The following is a 20,648-nucleotide window of genomic DNA, read 5'->3' as shown; positions in this document are numbered from 1 at the left end:
CAGAATTTCAATAGTTTATTACTTTTCAGTGAATTTTGTGCCTGTCGGCAGTCACGTTACATTCATTTCTCTTTGTATACAATTATAGACAGAAATCACGTAAAATATCACTTCTCATACAAAATCTAAAGCCATGTTTTATAAAACATTTAGAACTCATCTGCAGTTTGGTTTTCCTAAAACGTGTTTTAAATACAGGGTTCTATTGTTTAACAGCATGAAACTCACGGAGAACGATGAAAACATGTTAAAATACACAGATCTATTCATATATATATATTAATTTCCCTTCATAAAATAGCTTCATTTAACACAAACACAGAAATACTGCTGGCGTTGAGAATAGGGGGGGGGGGGGGGGGGGGGAGTGTGACATCCACAGATATGGCTCCCCTCTGAGGTCACGGCCTTATGTTACTCCGCCCGCCGCCTTCGTCTCAGAGGCAGGTGAGCACAGGTGACACACCTTTATTCTGTTCGCCGACTTGTAGAGGTAGAAAAAAAAAACGTCCCTCCCCCGATTCCACAAATACACATGCTTGGCTCAATGGCACTAAAAGCATCTCTGTGGACTTACAGAATCTGATCGAGTGGTTTAAAGTCATGTGATCTTTAAAAACAACACCTGTAGGTTGGGGCTGAAGACTTAAGGTCACACTGAGCGTCTCATCTGCCTCCTTTCTTCAGGACCACACCCCATGTTGGAACAGGGTGAAGAGCTTTTCATCTTCAAAACATAAAAAGGATGGAAATGGTTTTACTGAGTTTTTTGTCAATGGATTTTTTTTTTACTGTTTAGTCTCTATTAACATTTTTCAATGTACAACAAATCCTTCAGATCTCAGAGCAGCAAAATGAAAAAGTAGTTGCCATTTTAAATTAAAAATGTTATGTTTAAATGTTTTTACTCGTTTTACCTTTTAAGAAACTTAAAATGGTAAATTTTTTTGTTTTAGCACATCACGGTTTAAACTAAATTGACCGAACTGTGATCATGACCGTATTTTTATTTGTCCAAATAAACTAAACTTGAATCCTAAATGAACTGTAACATGTGAAACAGTTTAATGAATACATTTCCTGTATGAGTTGTTTATGGCATAACTGATTCAAAATAACTCAAACTTCTTTTTATGAAAGTACGACACGTCCGAATGAGATCAAAAAAAGCGCCCGCCACTCTTTAAGATGAGAACACTTATTTGGAGTGGAGTCCTCATGAGCTTAAAAAATGCTCTATGTCAAAAGCCAATAATATCATTTAAGTATGTTTTCCAAAGTTTTTTTTAATCAAATATACTTAAAACCAAACATATTATTCTTCCATTAGTTTCTTGAAGAAAATCATCAAGAAAATAGATGAAGAGGGAAGCCACAGATTTGCTCTAATCAGCCTTTTTGCCTCACAAAAAAGAATAAATGTATATAATCCACCAAGCTGCAGTACACAACCTCTCCACTAGATGTCACTAAGCCCCTCAAACACTTGGCCTGAGACCCTAAATGACTATTCCTCCTCTGTTTTACATGTTTGGACCTCAACAGGAGAAAGAACAAAAAACAAAAACAGATCAAAGAGGTCCTCAGTTTAGGTAGGAGGGAATTGAACCCAAACACAGGTCTCAGGGAAAAGCTGAGGGCAGCGGGGGCGTCTAAATTTACCCCGGACCGGCCGATCTGATTAGATGTTGGGCTCCTGTTAGGAAGAGACACAAAGGGAGGGGAGCAGGCTTCAGAGGACACTTTTGGTTTGTGCAAAGTAGGAGACTAGAGATGAGTTCTTTTACAGAGACGGAGTCTCGTAGTTACAATGGCTACACGAGATCAAACAGTTTCTTCACAAGCCAAAAGAGATCATGCAGTTTACTAAGGCATTCAAATCACCGGAGTGATGGCAGCGCTTAACATCATATGGAAGAAAAAACAAACTGAAAACAGCTGTTGAATTGTGTGGGAGGAGTCACTGAAGGCTTTATGTTCCGGTTAGAAATGAATGGAAGGGGTTTGTCACATGCTAGCAGAGGAATTGATGCTACCACGGCGGTGTTGGCGCTCCCACATTCGCATCACTCACAAACCCATCCACTCTCTCCCGTTTCCTGTTCGGGGTCAAAAGGGGTCGCTGCAACAGTGTCTGTGCGCCGATAACCTAGCCATTTAAGGGTGAAGTCACCGAGAAACTCCCCTCGCCTTTCCCCTTTAACACCCGACATGTGGTCAGCGACGGCTAAGAAACGCCCACTTTTCAAACTAACGTAATGCGGCGTTCACAGAGGCCTCGGCAGCGTGCGTCTACGTTAACGGGTTTCCGCGTTAGAGACATTCACATTCGCTACATAGGTTTTTAAGAGCATTTTCGGGTTCTACGTACAAAAACACGCGGCCATTGAATACGGGTTGAATATTAAATGAGTTGAACTTTGACCAATCCGGAACTCGACTTTAGTGGGTTTTAATTTGTGTAATTAAAAAGTGATCATGAAGGAGAAATTGAATGCAGGTCAACTCTTTGAACATTTTGGCAATCTAAGTAATGCCGATGGATTCTGAGGCGGAGAAAAGTGGCTTTGCGTCGCTATGCAACACTTCCCGTCAGTAGAGTTCTGCACATCTGCGCACATGCGACACTGTTGGTTAATTCACCGCGTGCCGACACAAAGACGGTTTTTGTTATCATTCTATTTACGTTGACTGTGAGAACACTTAGCTACTGTGTAGCATAACGGCGTATAATAGTTAAGCTAAAACAGCTGAAAGAGTGTCATTTAGGTGAAGCCGTTGACTTAAATTGTTGGATATCGCCGCATCTGCAATCCCTTATGCTAGTAAAGTGCAACTCTGCATTAGCAGCTTTTCTCTGCGACAGAGACGTCAGCTGATCGATTGTGTAAACAGGTGACTACTGTAAAGTGTAGCATAGCATCGCTATGCTACACTTTACATTAGTATTGGGCATATACAACAGTGTATGTAGGCAACACGCCGCTTCAGAATTGGGTTAACAGATAAAGAGTTGCGGTATTCCACCGGATTAGAGGAGAAAAGCTGCCTTCCTCTCATACGTCACTCTCTACGGTAGTGACGTGTTTACGCAATCAACGTAAACCGTCTGATTCTGCGGCGTTACGCTACACTGACGGACGCTGCTTTTGTCCGCGTCAGAATTTGTTTGAATGACGTCAGTTGTGTTTGTGGAGTTGCACTTTTCCAACTCCACAAAGTGCTTTACATAAAAATAACACACACAGAACAAGAATAATAAAATCAAACTGTAGTTCAAAGAGCGTGTGGATCTAGGCGTCTCCGGTATTAAACCTTTCACCTTTTGCCAAAAAAAACTTTTTTGAACATTTAAGAGAAAACGATTTTGCTTCTGAAAATGTCATTATATATGTGTAAATTTATACATTTAACAAAAAAAGACATTTTTTGATGTAATGAAAAATAAGACTGTCAAGCGGTCAGGTTTCTATGCTTTTCTTCATTTAATCAGTATTATTCTAAAAGTAGAATCAGGAAACAGATTTCTTTACATTTTATTCACTTAAAAATTCACTCAAATTTTAATTGTTTTTAGTTATTTTAGTTAAAAAAAAACATTGTCAGGATATTTGACTTTATCACTGGAGCATTTTACTTATTAGTCAATGTATTATTTAACCGCGTTATTTTACCATTAAAGCCCAAACCTATTCAGTTTTTAGGCTGTATTATGGCCATTTCCAAAAGAAAACGTTGAATCATTGGAGTTCATTTGGACTCCCTAGAGGTCTGCCATTGTTACAGTTACTGTGTAATTGTCTGGTTTCTGTCCTAAAGCAGATGTTTTTCAGTTTTTTCTCTTTCCTGTCAGACCAAATCAGATGAGGATTTCTACTGAATCTGGTTCAGCTAAAGGTTTCTCCATGTTCCCCTTTTCTTTGAAAGTTTTCCTCTTCATTGTTGCTTATTGCTGGATTGGAGTGGAAAAGTACACCATAGAGGGGTTTGCACAGAAAATGCTCTGTTGGTCACAAAAACAGCTTTTAGAATTATTTGTCATAAATTGGAGTATACATGAATTCTTTCTTGGTTTTACGTTTCTTGCTTTCTTTGCGTCGCCCTTTAGCGTAACTTTTATGAATGAGTTGAATTAAAGTGTTTTGGCAAACACAGATGAATGTGACCTATTAGGAAATGTTTATCATCTATTATTTAGCTGGTATGTAATATGTCATTAGCTGTACATAATGTTCCATGTTTTTCTAATTTTTTAAAATTGTTACTTTGCTGCTGATCATGAATGTGAAGCTGAGTTAACCCCGCCCCCCTTTGATCCTGCAGGACCGGCGTTTTGCCGGCGTGTGATCTCTGTCCTGCATTTGCGTTCAGGAGGAAAACACGACGGCGGCGGCTGAGTGTTGCTGTTTGTGCAAATGTGCAAAGTTGGACGTGTGTGGAAGGAGGCGTGTCTTTGAGGTGATGCTTTCGTCATGGAAACACGCCAGGTCCAGGTGTGTTGAACGGGGAAATGGGGACTCAAAGGCAACTGCTTGACCTGCGACCTCTAGAAGATGCTTTGTCGTCGATTCTTTCCTCGACCTGAAGAGCAGCAAAGTCAGAAGTGATTTCTAAAGAAGAAATCCTTTAAAACCAGAAGCCAACAGGGCGGAGCTTGTTCTGACCTAAAGGCTGGAACACGGAGCTGCGGTGACCCGGATCCTTCTGAAGCTGCAACTCTCTGAGGGAAAACACTGAAGCCGCTGCAGGAAAGCAAAGCAGAGGCGCCGATTTAACCTGAAACGCAAAAGCTTCAAAGATTCTGATCATCACACATGTTTGTGACACAGACACACACAGACCAACATGCAGTGAACATCAGAGGGGTGGCTGTCAGAACAAAACAGACAGAAACTTTCTGACCGTTATCACCCAACTACAGTAGCTGCTGCTGCCGGGAACGCCACGACCGATTCTTATTATTCATGGGGAGCAATTACTTTTCACTTTAGCAAGTGTTGCTCTAAACAGCTCCAGAAGTTTTTTTGTCTTCTTTAGGCTGTGGTCACAAACACAACTGCCACCGCGCGATGGGGAGGCATCGGCAGAGCCTTTTAGATTAGCTGCCGCCGCCCTATTTTTTGCCGGGAGTCCTTGATCTGGACTCCCGGGAGAATATAAAAAGCGGCGCTCATTCTAACTTTTAGACATCATGCCTCCCAAAAAACCCAGCAAGGGCGAAGCCCCGGCACCAGAAACGAAGGTCCAAGCGCTCTAACCACAGCAGGAGTCTTCATGGGATGAAGAGCATCACTGCCTCATCAATGCAGTCTCCCCATTTCCGACGGCAGCATGGGGGCAGGGGGCTGGCTGGACGGTGGCAGTCTGAAATCGGCAGCTCATCAGACGATTTTGGGGACCCTGGAGACCCTGGGCCGCCACCGCGCCACCTCCAAATGTGCCCCATGTCACATGTGGGTTTTTCCTAAAACCTGCGCTGCGCGGCGTGTAAAAATGCGACTGTCGCCTCCAGTTAACAATCGGCCGATTTGGCTGAAAAACCTGTATTTAGGTCACTGCACGGTGGCATTTTAGGGATATGCAGCCGAGGTTTTAAAGGAAGAATAACAAATGATTTTTTTCACAAAAGGGAACTTACATTTCAAAAAAATTGAACCGTGTGTGCGTGTGTGTGTGTTTGTGGTTTGTCTTACTATCAGCCAAATTATGAATGTTATCCCCCAGACTGAGGAAGTACGGGTGACGCAGGGCGTCTTCAGAGGAGATCCTGCTCCTGATGTCGTACTGCAGGAGAACAGAGAGCTGGTTAGATCTGCTGCCGCTGACGGCGGCTCTGCAGGCGTTTGTCTCATACCAGCAGCAGCGCCGACAGCAGGTCGATCCCCTCAGTGTCCAACCTGACGGAGAAAAAGCACAACGTCAGAGTTCAAAGGTTGTGCAGACCTTTACAGTGAGCAGAAGGTCACAAACTCGGTCTAATCATGTGAAATCTTGTCTCATGTTGAAAATGTCAGGATCTCATTTTTAAGGGTCATAGGGGTTGGAATGGAGTTTATGTTTTGCACCAAAGTTGAAGCCTGAGCTGCTGCACAGCAAAACCTGTGAGTGCAAAGATTTCTAACTTTGTTTTTAGACATTCAAGATATTTCATTAGGTTGGAAATCGTTTGAACTTCTTTGTTCTAATCTTTTCTCAAAATCAGCACTGTTCAGAATTTTGAGGCTCATTTTTCTTATGAAAGAGAACAAATGTAAAATAAAATTGTTTCTTTTTTGCATTTCTGAGGATTTCTGCTTTTCAATCTCTGTAACTGAAATTGCTCGGTTTGATTGACAGATCGGTTGGAAATAATGAGCCAAACAATCTGCATATTCTAGCATCAAATCAGTTCTGAGCCACGGCCGGCCAGTGCTGTTTGCTGCTGTAATGTAGCCTAAATTATAAAGTGATTCACAGCATCTTCTTATCAAAGTTCTTGTAATTTTATCAAACAGCAGGTCTGGCACATTCCACACATTCTTCAAAAAGGGTTGATTTGGAACCAAAAAGATGTCACTTCTCATCGTTTCTCTATCGCCAAAGATAAACGACCCCCCCCCCCTTGTCTAAAGCTCTTCACTCATGCAAGATACAGCTTGTAGAAAGGGGGGGGTTGAGGGCGGGGCTACTCAGCTCAGCACCAATGGCCACGCCCACGTCGAGGAGATTTTAGAAACAGAGGCTTCAGATAAATATAAAATATGGCTTTTTAGGACTTTTAGGTTGTGGAATTTTGGTTAAAAACTTCATAATCATAAATAAAATACCACTTATAACATTTTTATTTAAAAAAATTTAGGACTCAAAAAACTTAAATTGTTTGATTTTGGAAATATTCATAAGACATGAAAATGAATTTTATTTACCGTAGTAAAGTACAATCTTATGTATTTTCTGAAGGTAATAGCCATTATAAATAAATATAAATAAATGTTAGTCAAGCATTTGTTATTATTTTGGAAACAACAAATTTAGTTTTAGGTTAGAAGAATAAGCAGTAATTTTAGATTTTCGGAGGATTTATTCAGATGGGCCAACAAGTGCCAAGATTTTATTTTTCTCTTGTTCCCATTTTTCTCTAAAATGAGTCCTTTCAACTTATTACATTACATTTTCTGTCATTTTATTTAAAACAAACTACAATTAGGAGCATCAAAACTCCCAAATGCAAACCAATTGCTTAGAAGTAGCATAAAACTACTAATTCTTGGACTGTCTAATATTTTGAAGAACGCCAGAGGACTGAAGTCTTCTTTGGTTGCATCTTACCGCGGCACATGGTTGATCAGACCTTGGGGTTTGTATTGAGGAAAGAGGTAGGACCTAAACTCCTCATTGCTCCCGATTCCAGGCCAAGTCTCCTCTGTGGGAGTGCCTGTAGAGGTCAAAGGGCAAAACATGAAGCAACCTTTACAATCACACTTATTTCTGCTTTTTTATGCCTTCATATCATTTTGAGGAAGACTCTTCCACCGTTTACGCCGGTGGTCCCCAACCCCCGGGGCTCCAGATCGGTACTGGCCCCAACCCCCGGGGCTCCAGATAGGTACCGGCCCCAACCCCCGGGGCTCCAGATAGGTACCGGCCCCAACCCCCGGGGCTCCAGATCGGTACCGGCCCCAACCCCCGGGGCTCCAGATCGGTACCGGCCCCAACCCCCGGGGCTCCAGATCGGTACCGGCCCCAACCCCCGGGGCTCAAGATCGGTACCGGCCCCAACCCCCGGGGCTCCAGATCGGTACCGGCCCCAACCCCCGGGGCTCCAGATAGGTACCGGCCCCAACCCCCGGGGCTCCAGATCGGTACCGGCCCCAACCCCCGGGGCTCCAGATCGGTACCGGCCCCAACCCCCGGGCTCCAGATCGGTACCGGCCCGTGGGCCGCAGACAAAAAAGAAAAGCAAACGCTAACATTGAAGATTTCCGTTTTGTTTATTTTCTGATACTGAAGGAAGTTTTATTGTAAAACACTTCCGCTTTCTGTTCCCAACATCTGTTTGTCTTCATGCGTCACATGACTTTAAGCAACTGCTTGGATCGCGAAGTTATTAGCCTAAAGCTAAAAAGCTCATAAAAAAACAAACAAAAAAACCCACTTGGAAAGTTTTATTTGAAGAGAAAAGAAAAAAAAAGCTGCTTTTTACAGACAAAACCAGGAGTTTTACCAGAAGCCGCTCTGCCTGAGACACGGCAACTGACTTTTTAATGTTTCACACATGCAGATAATAAAGTTGCTGACATGATAGATTTATTATTACATGTAGAAAATATCAGTTTTACAACAGTTGTGTCATTTTTCTTTTGCTTTATTTGTCCATCACACCTTAAAAGTTGGTCTCAGCTAAAGTTAGCTCCGGTTGTTAGCCTCCACTTCGACATCTTCATCTTCATCACAAAGTTTAAACGTTTTCCAGAGAATGAAAATGAAGATTCAATCAATTAAAGTTGTGAAGAAACTTGTAAAAGGGAGATTAAGGCTGAATTAGGCAGACGGCTGTTAAGAAACTTTAGCACTGAATATGTTCCTGTGATAAAACTAAACACCCAATGAATCAGGATTTATGCAAAAACAAAATACGAAAAATCTTTTTGCTCTGAAAGATGATCTGAGCCTCAGTTAAGTTCTCAGTGTTACATTGGCATTCAACGGAAAGATGATGGAATTTTTACAAATCAGAAACAAATTCTACAAATCAATTTTCCTTCACTGTCATCTGCAATGACAGAGTTTTAGGGCCACAAAAAGAAATAATAAAATAAAAAAAGGAAAGTTACAAGATTTAAACTGGTAAATTTACGAGATTAAAGTCAAAGTGAGCACACAGAGCAGCAAGTGAACGCCACGCAGCAGCAGAGCAGAGCCGACCGACTAAACTTAGTTGAACAGGTGAGCTGAATGTTTGGTGACCTCAGATGGCGTCTGAACGCTGACTTAACATTGAAACTTGACGACTCTGACGCGTTCAGTGTGAACGCAGCATTAGACTTTGCATTGAAAGTCGCTGTAAACTTAGTTACTTTTACGAGTGCTTTTGATCTTATTTTTTTTACCCCAACAAGACCACATCTATTTAGAGCCAAACTGTAAAGACCATATGAATATATGTTGATGTGCTGTAGGAGTGGTAGTTAGCATCAGTTCTCTGTTGTCCAACAAATCAATCAAATCAATCCATCCATCATCAGAACTTGCTGAATCCCCTTTCAGCATCATGGGGTTGCTAAAGACAACCCAGCTGCTGTTGGGCGAAGGCGGGGTACACCCATGACGGGTGGTCAGTCTGTTGCACACAGGCGGGGTACACCCATGACGGGTGGTCAGTCTGTTGCACACACTCACACATCTAGGCATCATTTAGATTCACCAATTAACCTATGAAGCATGTTTTTGTTTTACTGCGGGAGGAAGGCGGAGCAAACCCACAAATGCACGAGGAGAACACGCAAACTCCACACAGAAAAGTCCCGGCTGGGATTAAAACCAAGGCCATCTCTCTGTCAGTGCTAAACACTACACCCCTGTACAACCCTCAACAAATCCATATGTTGCAGAAAGAAATACTCATAATTTGAGAATTGATGCCTTACCCATAAGCCTAAAAATGAGGTGCAGCTCCTCCTTGACAGTGGCTCCAGGAAACATCGGACGGCCTGTCGCCATTTCATACAGAATACAGCCCACGCCCCTGGAAGAAAAGAGAGGTGATGAAGGAAAAAAAAGAAAACTCCCCCCTTTATTAAAACACTTCAAACAGTGCTGCTAATAAATGCAGGCGAGTGCGGTGTAGGTGGGCTCAGTCAGAACAGGCTTTTGTTCGTGGCAGGGCAGTGGGTTGAAGAGGCGCTGCGTGGTCTGATGAGGGGGTTCTGGGTGAGCTCAAAGCTGAGCGTTTCTGCTGCTGAAGATCCTTCTGTAATCCTCTAATTTTAGCAAAGCGAGGGGGGTGTTATCACCGCAATGAACTGCCGATGTACAGAAAACACATGACCTGCACCTGCGCCCGTCTGCAGAATCGTCTGTCTGTCATCACACTTCAGGTTTTGATAGGGATAGGGTAGAAAATTCAGACAATGGGAATGTCTTACAGGTATTTCACTTCCACCTGCTAGATTTACAGAAGACTGAAGTTGACATCTTTACAATCTTTTGGGTGTATTACCTAAACCGAAGTTTGGTTCCTTAATTGTCACAATCACACGTACGGGTGGATCGGGTGTCTGCTGGCAAAAAATGGGCAAACCCGTACGGGACGTAAAGGTGAAGTGCACAAAAGGTCCTAAACTGTTTGGTGAACCCATAGAGTGAAAATGTTCATTTACATATTTTTCTATGGGTGTGCTGCGAGCAACAGGTTGTAGCGATTTGCTATACAACAGATAAGGGAAAAGTAAGGGCCAAGATTTTTCATTATTTCAACCCCAACAAATCCTGGGGAGCCTGTGACTGCTGTGCAAGCAATAAGTGCCCAGTCCTTGCGTGCAGCCTGACTGTTAGAAATGAGATCATTTGTGCGGACATGTGGCATTTGCACACGTCACTAAGGAGCCAATACTCGTACCTCACTGATGATTAGAGTGTGGCATAAGTGCACTGCACGGCAACATCTCCTGCAAGTCATATATGTTCAATCAAATCAAATCAAAATCATTACCCTTACAAACACCTTCCAGTACATCTACCACACGCATGACAGTGGTATGTTCCATTTTCATAGCATCCCTTGAGGTGGTCGCATGGGCCTTAAAGGAACCGCAAGACGCACCTGTGCTCACCTTAAGATGCAGCCACTCCTCTCTATGACCCTTAAGATGCAGCCACTCCTCTCTATGACCCTTAAGATGCAGCCACTCCTCTCTACGACCCTTAAGATGCAGCCACTCCTCTCTATGACCCTCCATGAACCGGGAAAACCCAAAAACCCACAGCACCCATTCGGGACTAAACCCGTACCGTACGGGTGTATGTGACTAGGTCACTGTTAAGTTAAAAAATAAAAAGTTGATTTCTCGAATAGTACGCATCATTTATTTGGTGGAAAAACTGTCTCTTGAACTCTGGTCAGACAAAGAGGTGAAATCTAGTTTGCCTGAAAACAAAAGTCTCAGTCGAAGCTGCACGTGGATGTGAGGCATGTTTGTAAAATTACACTAAAGTCCAGTTTGATCTGCATTTTGGAGAAGAAACCTTGAAGTTGGTTGATTTTGTACCTAATGGACAAGTAAAGCTGAGTCACAGCAACAGATACATTTATAGAGAATTAGCAGGAATGAAGTCATTCACCATCCATCCATCGTCATAAGCCACCTTTGGGGTCAACCCAACTACTGTTGGGCGAGACAGAGTACACCCTAAACAGGTCTGCCCAGGGCTCCAGACTAACTTTTTTCACTAGGAGCACAGTGGCCCCCAACTGAAAATTTTAGGGGCTCAACCAGAAAATTTAGGGGCGCATACCGTAAATCAACATTCTAACCAAATCTACTAATTTCCCCTGTATTACTAATAAATACTTTAATAATAGATGCAGAAATTACAATGTGCTGTTTCTAATTCAGTGTCACATTTTATTCTGCACTTTTGAAGATGCAACAAGAAGGTAAACTGACAGCACCATCGCTGTCATGACAGTACAAATAAGTAAAGAAAACGGATGGAAATTTATCTTTGTGACACCAAATAGGTGCAGCCAAGATGCACAATAAGCGTGTTTGAGATCACCCAGGTGAACTCAACGCTGCACAGAACCCCTGGTGTGTGACATATATTTTTGTTTTTGCTCCAACATCAACTGTCAATCATCACAAAAATATCGTGACAAAGGGGTGGGAGCAAGGGGCAAACCTACCCGGACACAGCTGGAAACTGAACTGACTGAAAGCTGCCCTACAGACTACAAAACAATGCATTATGGGACATGTGTCCTGATGGTTTTTGTAGTGGAGTGATTAATTAAAATAATTTAAAATACCAATTCATTAAAAAAGGCTACATACATCACAAAACATTAAAATAATCATAAAATATATAATAACACAGATCATACTAAGGGGGAGAAGAATATTGAAACTAAATTGAATGTTAAGGACAACTCCAATTTCCTGTTCTCCTTCAGTCTTGCTGCAGATTCGCCTTCATCTCACAGCCCCCCCCCGCCTGGTCTCCCCAACGATTCAGGCGAGCCGCCGGTTCATCTCAAACACGTCTGTCGTTGCATTTTCCCCACGTATTTTCAGTGAGTCTAAAACTAATGTTGTTTTTGCTCGAGTGTGTTTAAAGTTCAAGCCCCGTTAGCTGTCACGCATGTAGGTGTGGGACATTTATTCTCCTCAGCTGACCCGACTCCCGCGGGAGCGGTGTGCTGCCGTAACGGCCGTGCATAACCGTTTGATGCGCCGCCGTAACCAAAACCTAAACCTTCCTCCGGTTCTGTGTGACCCAGAGAAAAGTTCAGCACGGACTGCATGTATTTAGAAAATTACGAGCGAATAGATACGTTCTAAAGGAAAGTAAGGAACTCCTTAATGTGGTACGGGGAGGGAGCTGTCAGGTGTCCTGCTTTCAGGCCCTGTCATCGTCAAGCCCCCAAGAGTCATATACCCCACTGTGATTGGTTGGTCAGCTCCGCGCACGACAATGAAAAAGTGTCATTCATACAAACTGGCGGTCTGCAGTAACATTAAACCTTCATATTAAACATTAAACCTTCAAAATATCATCTTGGGGGCCGCAAATAGCCCGCGGGCCGCGAGTTTGAGACCCCTGCTGTACATTCTGGCACTGGTACACTAGCCGCAGGTCGGAAGAACGAATCAATAGTTCGCTTACCCATAGTTCAGACGCACATATCAGGTTGTGATATTTGTCTCAGTTTCCTTCCCACAGATGTTTACGCGCACTCGATTATCTCTAGGCCCCGCCCCCTCCACGCATTTTAGCCACTCACAGTGGCTTTCCCTATTCTTCTCACACGCAGTGGCCGCCTCACAGACAGGTATCACGCGAGAGTGTACGTGCTCGCGTTTCATGAGTATGTGCGCGAGTGTGTGTGTCTGCCTGCGTCCGTGTGGGCTTGCGTCTCATTGATTATTTCATTGATGATTGACGTGCCCCTTCCACATTTAATGTATAAAAAATACGAAGGGTGGGGGAGGCAAATTTACTGGTCGCGCATGTGCGACTGGATGTAAAATTCAGTCGCACACTCTCAAATTTTGGTCGCAAAATGCGACCAATTGCTCGCAGTCTGGAGCCCTGGGTCTGCCACTTACTCTCACATGTACACCTAAGGGCAATTTAGAGACAATTCATATATGAAGCTTTTTGGAACGTGGGAGGAAACCGAAGAAAACCCACCCATCAATGAAGAGAACATGCAAACTCCACACAGGATGGATCCAGACGGGATTTGAACCAGGGCCTTCGAACTGTGAGGCATGAATGCTAACAACTACCCCACTTTTTACTGATGATTTAAAAAAAAGGAATGTGGTGTTTAAGTGTTACTTAAGGTTAGCAGCCTAAAAGTAGTAGTCCCAGAGCAGAGCCCTGTGGTACACCAAAACTAAGAGGCTTGTGAGAATGACTTAAATCTCTACAAAGTTGTGGAGGTTAATTGTGTGATTGGTTCTTTGAGTCTCCATGAACCCGGAGTAAATGACTCACCACATGTCGATATGCATGGAGTACTCTGTGGATCCCAGCAACACATCGGGCGGCCGATACCACAGTGTGACCACCTCATTGGAGTACGTTTTTGTGGGGACAGATTTGGCTCGTGCCAGACCTAAACAGCACAGGATTGACAGTGAATAAATATGTAATATTTCACAAATGAACATTTCCTCAGTAATTTCTATGACTGTCTGGGTGTAGCTGCTCAAAAACCATCAACACCGCTGGTGTGTTTGGCTTCATACTTTCAGCATCAAACTGAGGAAGCTCGGGAGAGAGGGGCCTGGTTGCTATGATACGGGACATAAAGGCTGCCGAAGTGATCCGGGCAGAAGGAAGCCCCCAGCGTGTTAATAAAATGAAATGAAGCTGACAAACAGCGTGTTTTTAAACAGCACTGGTGGAAGGAAGCCCCATACTGCAAAGGGTTTTAGGTCTTCCTACCAAAGTCCGCCAACTTGAGCTCGCCCTTGTCGTTGATGAGCAGGTTCTGAGGCTTCAGGTCTCTGTGGAGAATTTTTCTTTTGTGACAGTAGGCCAGACCGCGTAGCAACTGGAACATGAAAATCTGCAGGGAACCCAAAAAAAAAAAGAAAAGGTAAGAGAATTCAGCGTCCATGTATCTATCTACACAGGGCGGGAAATTAATGTTTTACATTTTTAAAAATAGATTTAGTCCAGAGAAAGAAGTGGACACTTTTAAGACAAAACATCCAAAATGTTAGAAAATGTCATATTTTTCAGTTGGGCTTCTTTGCATTGTTGGTCGGGGGTGCGACTTATACTCAGGTACGACTTATATGTGATTTTTAAAAAATAAATAAGCTCCTTTGTTTGTTAATTCCCCACCAACAATCACTAGAGGGCACTGTAGGTGTTGGTATCAGTGTTTGTTGCTGACAGTAACGCAGAAGAAGAAGCACTGCTCAGACAGACAGGCGGTGTTCACACTAGGGTTGGGCGATGTCCCTTAAATTGGCCGTTGACGATGTTTGCTGTCAACCATCGGGATGGACGATGATATCGCTGAGGGGGGGGGAGGGGGGGGGGCTATTTTTAAATTAGTAATATTAGTATAAACTGAGGGAAGTGACTTTAACAAAAGAAGTAACAAACAAAATAGAAATAAGTAGTCCGCTCCCGCACTTAATTAGTCAAGTGCACCGGCGGAGCGCGGACTTACAGCTTTGTGTTTGAGGGGAAGGGGGGGGTTGCTTTGTTACATGAGCGGTATGTGTGGGAGATTTAAGACTGCGATCCGTCCCGCAGCTCTAGGGGTACGAGCTACCGAACTCAGAACCGGGTCTAAAAGTGTGTGTCTCAGAGCAGAGCTCGGATCGTCAGCACACACACCGCGGTTTGAGCTTCAAAGCAGAAATGTCGCTCAGTCCTTAGAAACCGTTCAAACAATCACGTGGATTAGTGTTTCCAGTCGTGTCCCGACTAAATAAAGGCTGATGTTGTTCCCACATGTTTACGTGCAGCCAGGATGCAGATTGCAGCACCACCCAAAGCTAATTTTGTTAGCCCGTGTTAGCATACTGCTAATCCTGGCTTCTTTCCGGCTACGTTCAGAAAAAGCACTGACCACGCGGATTAAAATCCAAATGATGAGCGAACAGGCGTTTCATAATAACCGTAACATTATTAAAAGCACGTTTAGAAGATCGTCTCGTATATGACCGAGCTGACATGTCAATGTATAAAGCCGCTCTGCGCTGTTTAACATTGTTTTGTATTGAATTGTTACATTCAATAAAGTTTGAAAAAAAAAAATAGCCGCTCAGCGGAACCGGAAGTTTTTCAGCCGCTCAGAAAAACTTCCGGTTTTTCAAACCCTACTGCGCATGTGCGAATGATTTATTCCGACCGAAAGTGTGACCTTAGTGAACGTTTGTTATATTCTGAAAAGGTTTTTCTGGGCCCATGTACACGGTTGAATTCTAATCCGACCATTAATCACATCAAGATATTTTGCACATGTAACCGCGGCTTATGGTGTCGACTCGCAACGTGGCGGGGGCGTGGCATCACGATGGTGTCTCTCCATCGGGATGTCACTCACCCATCACGATGGACGATGGTATCGTCCATCGGCACAACCCTAGTTCACAATGGACCAGCAGGAGAGGCTTCTTATTTTTCTACGGTTTACCAGCACACGTCTAACACCTACAGTCTCTAAAAGCCTTTTTCGAGGTTTACCTTGACATTATGCATGCTCATGAGACTTCCACAGTTGTCCAGATAATGTTTTAGATCCCTGTCCTGTAAGAAAGACAATATCATTCCTTTTGGAATCAGTTTCCTTTCAGTTTCCCTTATCTGTTTTTTGATTACTGATGTCCTCACCAGATACTCAAACACCAGAGTGAGGCAGCGGTCCGTGTGGATGATGTCGTGCAGCGTGACAATGTTGGCGTGTTTGAGGTTCTTCAGCAGAGACACTGGTTGTAAAAGGAGAAGACATAGAACATCCTGTTTTTAAGTCCCAATTTAAAAGACTTTTTCTGTCAAAAGACAAAACGATCAATTTTTCAATCCCGTTCTGGGTCACAGGGTTGCTGGAGCCTATCCCAGATACTGTTGGCCAAAAGCAGGGTACATCCTTGGTAAATCCCCAGTCTGTTGCTGGGCCACACATTTACACACACAATGTCTACTTACCAAAATAAAAGCACTAACATCTTCCATTTCTACCACATTTAGGATTAAACATGTTAAGATATGGTAAGGTTTAAATGTTTACATTCACATTTGCATGTGTTAGGCTGAAATATAACAAAATCTGCAAAATGCTTCATGATTTTGGTTTCCTCTCACTTCCTAAGTCAAGACAAACATTTTTGTTTCTTCAATTAATAGCAGAATCCTCAAACTCTGCAGATTCCAGTCACAAATTAATTGTATATTCATCGGTCTGATCAGCAAAAGTAACCAAAGGAAAAAAAAAACCGTAAACTAAGCGGATCGCAGTGGAAGAGACTTCACTGAAGTCTTTTTCAAATTTTCTGTCACTGTGAACGCGTGGACTGAAGCTCCCAGCTCTGGCTACACCAGTTTTAAATGGAAATCATCAGATCGTCTTACCCTCCCTGATTGCAGTGCAGGGGGCTCCTTCCTCGTGCTCCAGCCGAATCTCCTTTAGTGCAACCAGGTTTTCTGTGAGTTTGCTTCGCCCTTTGAACACTGTGGCGTACGTTCCCTGCAAACATAAAGAACCACAATAACGTAACGCCACCCATTAGCGTCCTGCCCCCCCAGCTCATTTATGACCCAAAAGCAGAGAAGATCGGACCAGGCAGTGCCAAAGCATTGGCTTCAAAGGCCTCACTCCATTAAAATCTTTTAGGAAGTATGACACTATTGTGGTTCTGATGCATCTTTTTTCTTCATTCATGCCTAAAATGGAAAAAATATTGAACCAACACATTTGCAGTACAGTTTCCCCTCAGACAGGGAAAACAATTCCCGTCAATTCTTTGACTCCACCCTCAATTACTATTACCATGGAAACACAGTAAATATGTAGCTGCTTGACACGACCAAGCACAGGTCAGATTAGGGGTTTCTCTTGGGGGGGGGGGGGGGCATGCCTCTACAAACATGGCTAAACTTGCCCTGTCGATGTTTTGGTGCAGCATCTACAGCAATGGATTGGGCTAAACATTAGCTTAAGCGAAGATTTAAAAATCAGTGCTTTCCTTTGTCTGTAAAGCAATTCAATTCAACGTATATTAATTCAATTATATTAAATTTAATTTAAATCCAAAGAAGTGCGTGATGAACTGATGGTGTCGTACCTCGCCCAGTTTGCCAAGCTTCACGTATGTCTCCAGTTTCCCAAAGCCTATATCCGACTAGAAACAGAATAAATACATAAATGACTTTTGAACACATTCTTGGTGTATGCTGTAGAGGCATCATGTTAGAACTAACAGGAATCAGAACACGTGATACAAAACGGCTGTGTGGCGGAAAAAATGGCGGTAGGATCAATCAAACAATTACTGACCAGAGAAGCCCGTCTAGACATGCGGGTGAGAGGTTTGCAGGGCGCAGAGTTTTCACTCTCCTGCTGCAGCTTCTTCAGGAACTCTGGAGGCAGGCGGATGTCCATGGGCAGAGACATGCGCTTACTCACATCCTGCAAGAAAATGATCGCCAAGAGGAAAATCTAAACAATGACTTCGCTGGAATTTTTGCTCCTTCCTAGAACTTTTTAGGTCCAGCGCACAATCAGTGAATATCAGTTTTGTAAGTAGAGGCCGGGACCAGACTTAAAAACATCAGAGTGGCATTTACGACTTTTCACCCTGACTTTTCATTGAAAGTGATTGCTCTGCCACGTTTTCAAGCCCAGTGAGAAAGTAGCATCAGTGGGAAGGTGAATGAAGCTGCTGTGATGAATAGTTGCATCTCTTGAACAATAATCTTCTAATGATGCCCTTAATGAATGAAGTAAAAAGGCATTTTATGCTTTTAATGAGAAAATTGCATTTTTATGGCTGTGAATGTGCGTAAGCTCTCAGTTATCGCGCTTCGATTTGTCACTGCTTCGCTCGGTGGCCTCTCAAGAGCTGAAGAGTCATAGTGATTCATCTTCTTTCCGCTGGGATTTTACCCGAAAAGGTGAATCTGTGAATGTTCTTGCATCTCAAAAAAGAGGAAAATGCAGCCAAATGGGAGGGTGAGAGTGTCTAAGGTGATTCATTTCACTGAGTGGGCAGACGTGGAAATGGAAAAGTATCTTCAGAGTAAGACGTTTACCCTCTTGTGCTCTGGTTAATCCCATGTGTAGTAACACAGCAGTGGATTCACTGTGGAAGAGTCAGCACAACGAACGGTGCAACTGAGCAACAATTGTCAGCAACTTTGCAAACACGGGAGTAAAACACGTACATTTCAGAGCAAGGTTTCTTTTTTTTTTTTTTTTTTTACTTGAGTTTGGCCGAGTATTCAACCTCTGTGGCTTTGCTACTTACTTCCATGGAGAAGCGTCGATGCTGTGCCTTACTGTGGTAGTGGAGGGGGGATGGAGAGTGAGCTCCTGGTGTGGTCGCTTCAGGGCTCAGAGGACTGCCGTCATGGGACGGAGGACCAAGGCTGTCCGGGGTCAAATCTGAAGCAGAAGGTAACATGGTAACATCCAAAAACTCATTTAGTCAGGGATTTAGGTGATGGTTGCAGTTTGGAGGTGTTTTATTTACGTAATTCCAATTTTTTATGTTTCTTTTACATCAATGTCCTTTTGTAAACTTTTCTATTCCTTCAATTTTTAGCTTTTAGCTGCATTTTCTTCTTATTTGTTAAGCTATCTTTTACCTGTGTTTTTAAATGTCTTGGTGTGTTATATTCCGTTTTCCTTCAGCTTGCATTATTTTTAGGTTTTATCTTTTTTTTAAAGGGTCTATACCATGCCCAATCAATTTTTTGAGCTTGTAAGAGTATTAAAATGTTCATTCATCACAAAAAGAAACCCTAAAGTGGTTTTTTAATGCGTTCACGCATTTCTGAGTATTCTTCTAAAACCAGTGCTCTGAGCACCAGCCCCTCCCAACCCCCAGAACACGAACTGTGCGTCATTATCGTGCCGTTTATATGGAATTTATTAGTGATTCGTGAGTGGATTACATAATTTGAATGTGAAATATGCGCCGTTTACTCAATATAAAGGTCATACATCAGTGGTACATGCCTGAAAAGTCCATTAGGCATGCGTGGACATACGTGTAATGGTCATGGAAAGCCACAATTTGCGTATGCATCTAACAAAAATCACACACAAACATGCATGGAAACTACGTAAAATACTAATAAACTGCGTAATTCTCAACCGACCAAAAATGTTAAACAGCAGAAAACCGAATTCACGTAAAGACCCATTGGCCAAACCATCGACGGACAACTTCGCACATTGATGAATGACAAACACAAGGCAAACTTATGAATCACGCATATCATGTATGCGCCACAAAAGACCGAAATTTCATACGTGGAAAATGTGCTAAATGTGGCGGCTGAGTGAACAGACACGGAGAGGCCTGGAGTGATACAAATTTCTCCTTTTTGTTCTCTCAAGTGGCTAACAATGCTCCTTAGGACGTCCCCTTGTGTGGATCAGTTGTGTTTGAAACCTGCTGCAAATGCAGGGTTCTTATTTTTTGGATATAGTTTTAAATTCTGTAATGAAAGCTTTTTATTCAGGGATTTAAATCATTTGTCAATTTTTCTATAAACTTTCTGTTTTAATTTTCCAAACATAAAGGTTTTCTCTTTGCAGTTGTTATCTTTATCTTATTGACTCTGTTTTTTATTCAGATTATAATCGTTACTTTAATAAATTAAAACTTTCAGTACTTTTTGCTGAGCCTGGTGAGAACTCTTGTGTTTGGTTCACAAGTCGCCGCTTTTATATAAACATTTATCTGGAACGCTGCAACAGAAATAAATCTATAAATATAGGTGCTGGTAAATGTTTGCGGACTCTCCTTGAGTCAGAGCTTGAGTGGGTTTAAGGCGCTGGCGGAGCCTCCACACACCGAGCTGCAGATAATTGGAGGGAAGGGAAGGTGACGTGTCATTTGGAGCTAATTGGTGTTTTGCAGAAGAGAGGAGGAAGAGACAGGAAGAAGGTCTGGAGGGCCAAGAATCAACACAGACGCTGCAGGCATGACAGTTATTTGGTTTCCAGGAGAAAACTTTTTCTTTCAAGATATGGAGTCAGTGGACGACTACTTAGGTCGAATACATTTTTATCATTTAAATTCCACGTGAAAACAACATTATGTCTTGATTTGTTTTGGGGTTTTTGTCCACCTTCTGCTCACCAAGTTTTTTTAAGGCTTTGTTATTGCAAAGAACAGGAGGATTTAGCATCATTTTGTTTTCATCCTTTATCAATTTTAGGGTGCAAAAACATTTTATTAAGATTTTTC

General features: G+C 42.7%; 1 protein-coding gene across 4 annotated transcripts in view; it reads right to left on the bottom strand.

Moving 5' to 3' along the window:
* The window catches only part of cdk18 (cyclin dependent kinase 18), a 58,905-nt gene continuing 38,257 nt past the window's right edge, over positions 1 to 20,648 (bottom strand). For all 4 annotated transcript variants that reach the window (XM_078948079.1, XM_023955113.1, XM_078948080.1 and 1 more), the window contains 14 exons: positions 18,696 to 18,832; positions 17,726 to 17,857; positions 17,514 to 17,570; positions 16,801 to 16,915; positions 16,063 to 16,157; positions 15,916 to 15,978; positions 14,155 to 14,278; positions 13,702 to 13,822; positions 9,627 to 9,724; positions 7,309 to 7,414; positions 5,855 to 5,897; positions 5,694 to 5,784; positions 4,665 to 4,742; positions 1 to 4,581 (listed from right to left, as the gene is read on the bottom strand). In XM_078948079.1, coding sequence (XP_078804205.1) covers positions 4,547 to 4,581; positions 4,665 to 4,742; positions 5,694 to 5,784; positions 5,855 to 5,897; positions 7,309 to 7,414; positions 9,627 to 9,724; positions 13,702 to 13,822; positions 14,155 to 14,278; positions 15,916 to 15,978; positions 16,063 to 16,157; positions 16,801 to 16,915; positions 17,514 to 17,570; positions 17,726 to 17,857; positions 18,696 to 18,832 — 1,295 coding nt within the window. In that variant the 3' untranslated portion in view covers positions 1 to 4,546. The remainder of the gene's footprint in view (positions 4,582 to 4,664; positions 4,743 to 5,693; positions 5,785 to 5,854; positions 5,898 to 7,308; positions 7,415 to 9,626; positions 9,725 to 13,701; positions 13,823 to 14,154; positions 14,279 to 15,915; positions 15,979 to 16,062; positions 16,158 to 16,800; positions 16,916 to 17,513; positions 17,571 to 17,725; positions 17,858 to 18,695; positions 18,833 to 20,648) is intronic.

This window comes from Oryzias latipes, chromosome 5 (genome assembly GCF_053564925.1).
Source record: "Oryzias latipes strain Hd-rR chromosome 5, Olatipes_Hd-rR_3.1".
Taxonomy (NCBI): domain Eukaryota; kingdom Metazoa; phylum Chordata; class Actinopteri; order Beloniformes; family Adrianichthyidae; genus Oryzias; species Oryzias latipes.
Note: the sequence above shows the minus strand (reverse complement) of the source record. Positions and strands in the feature narration are given on the sequence as shown.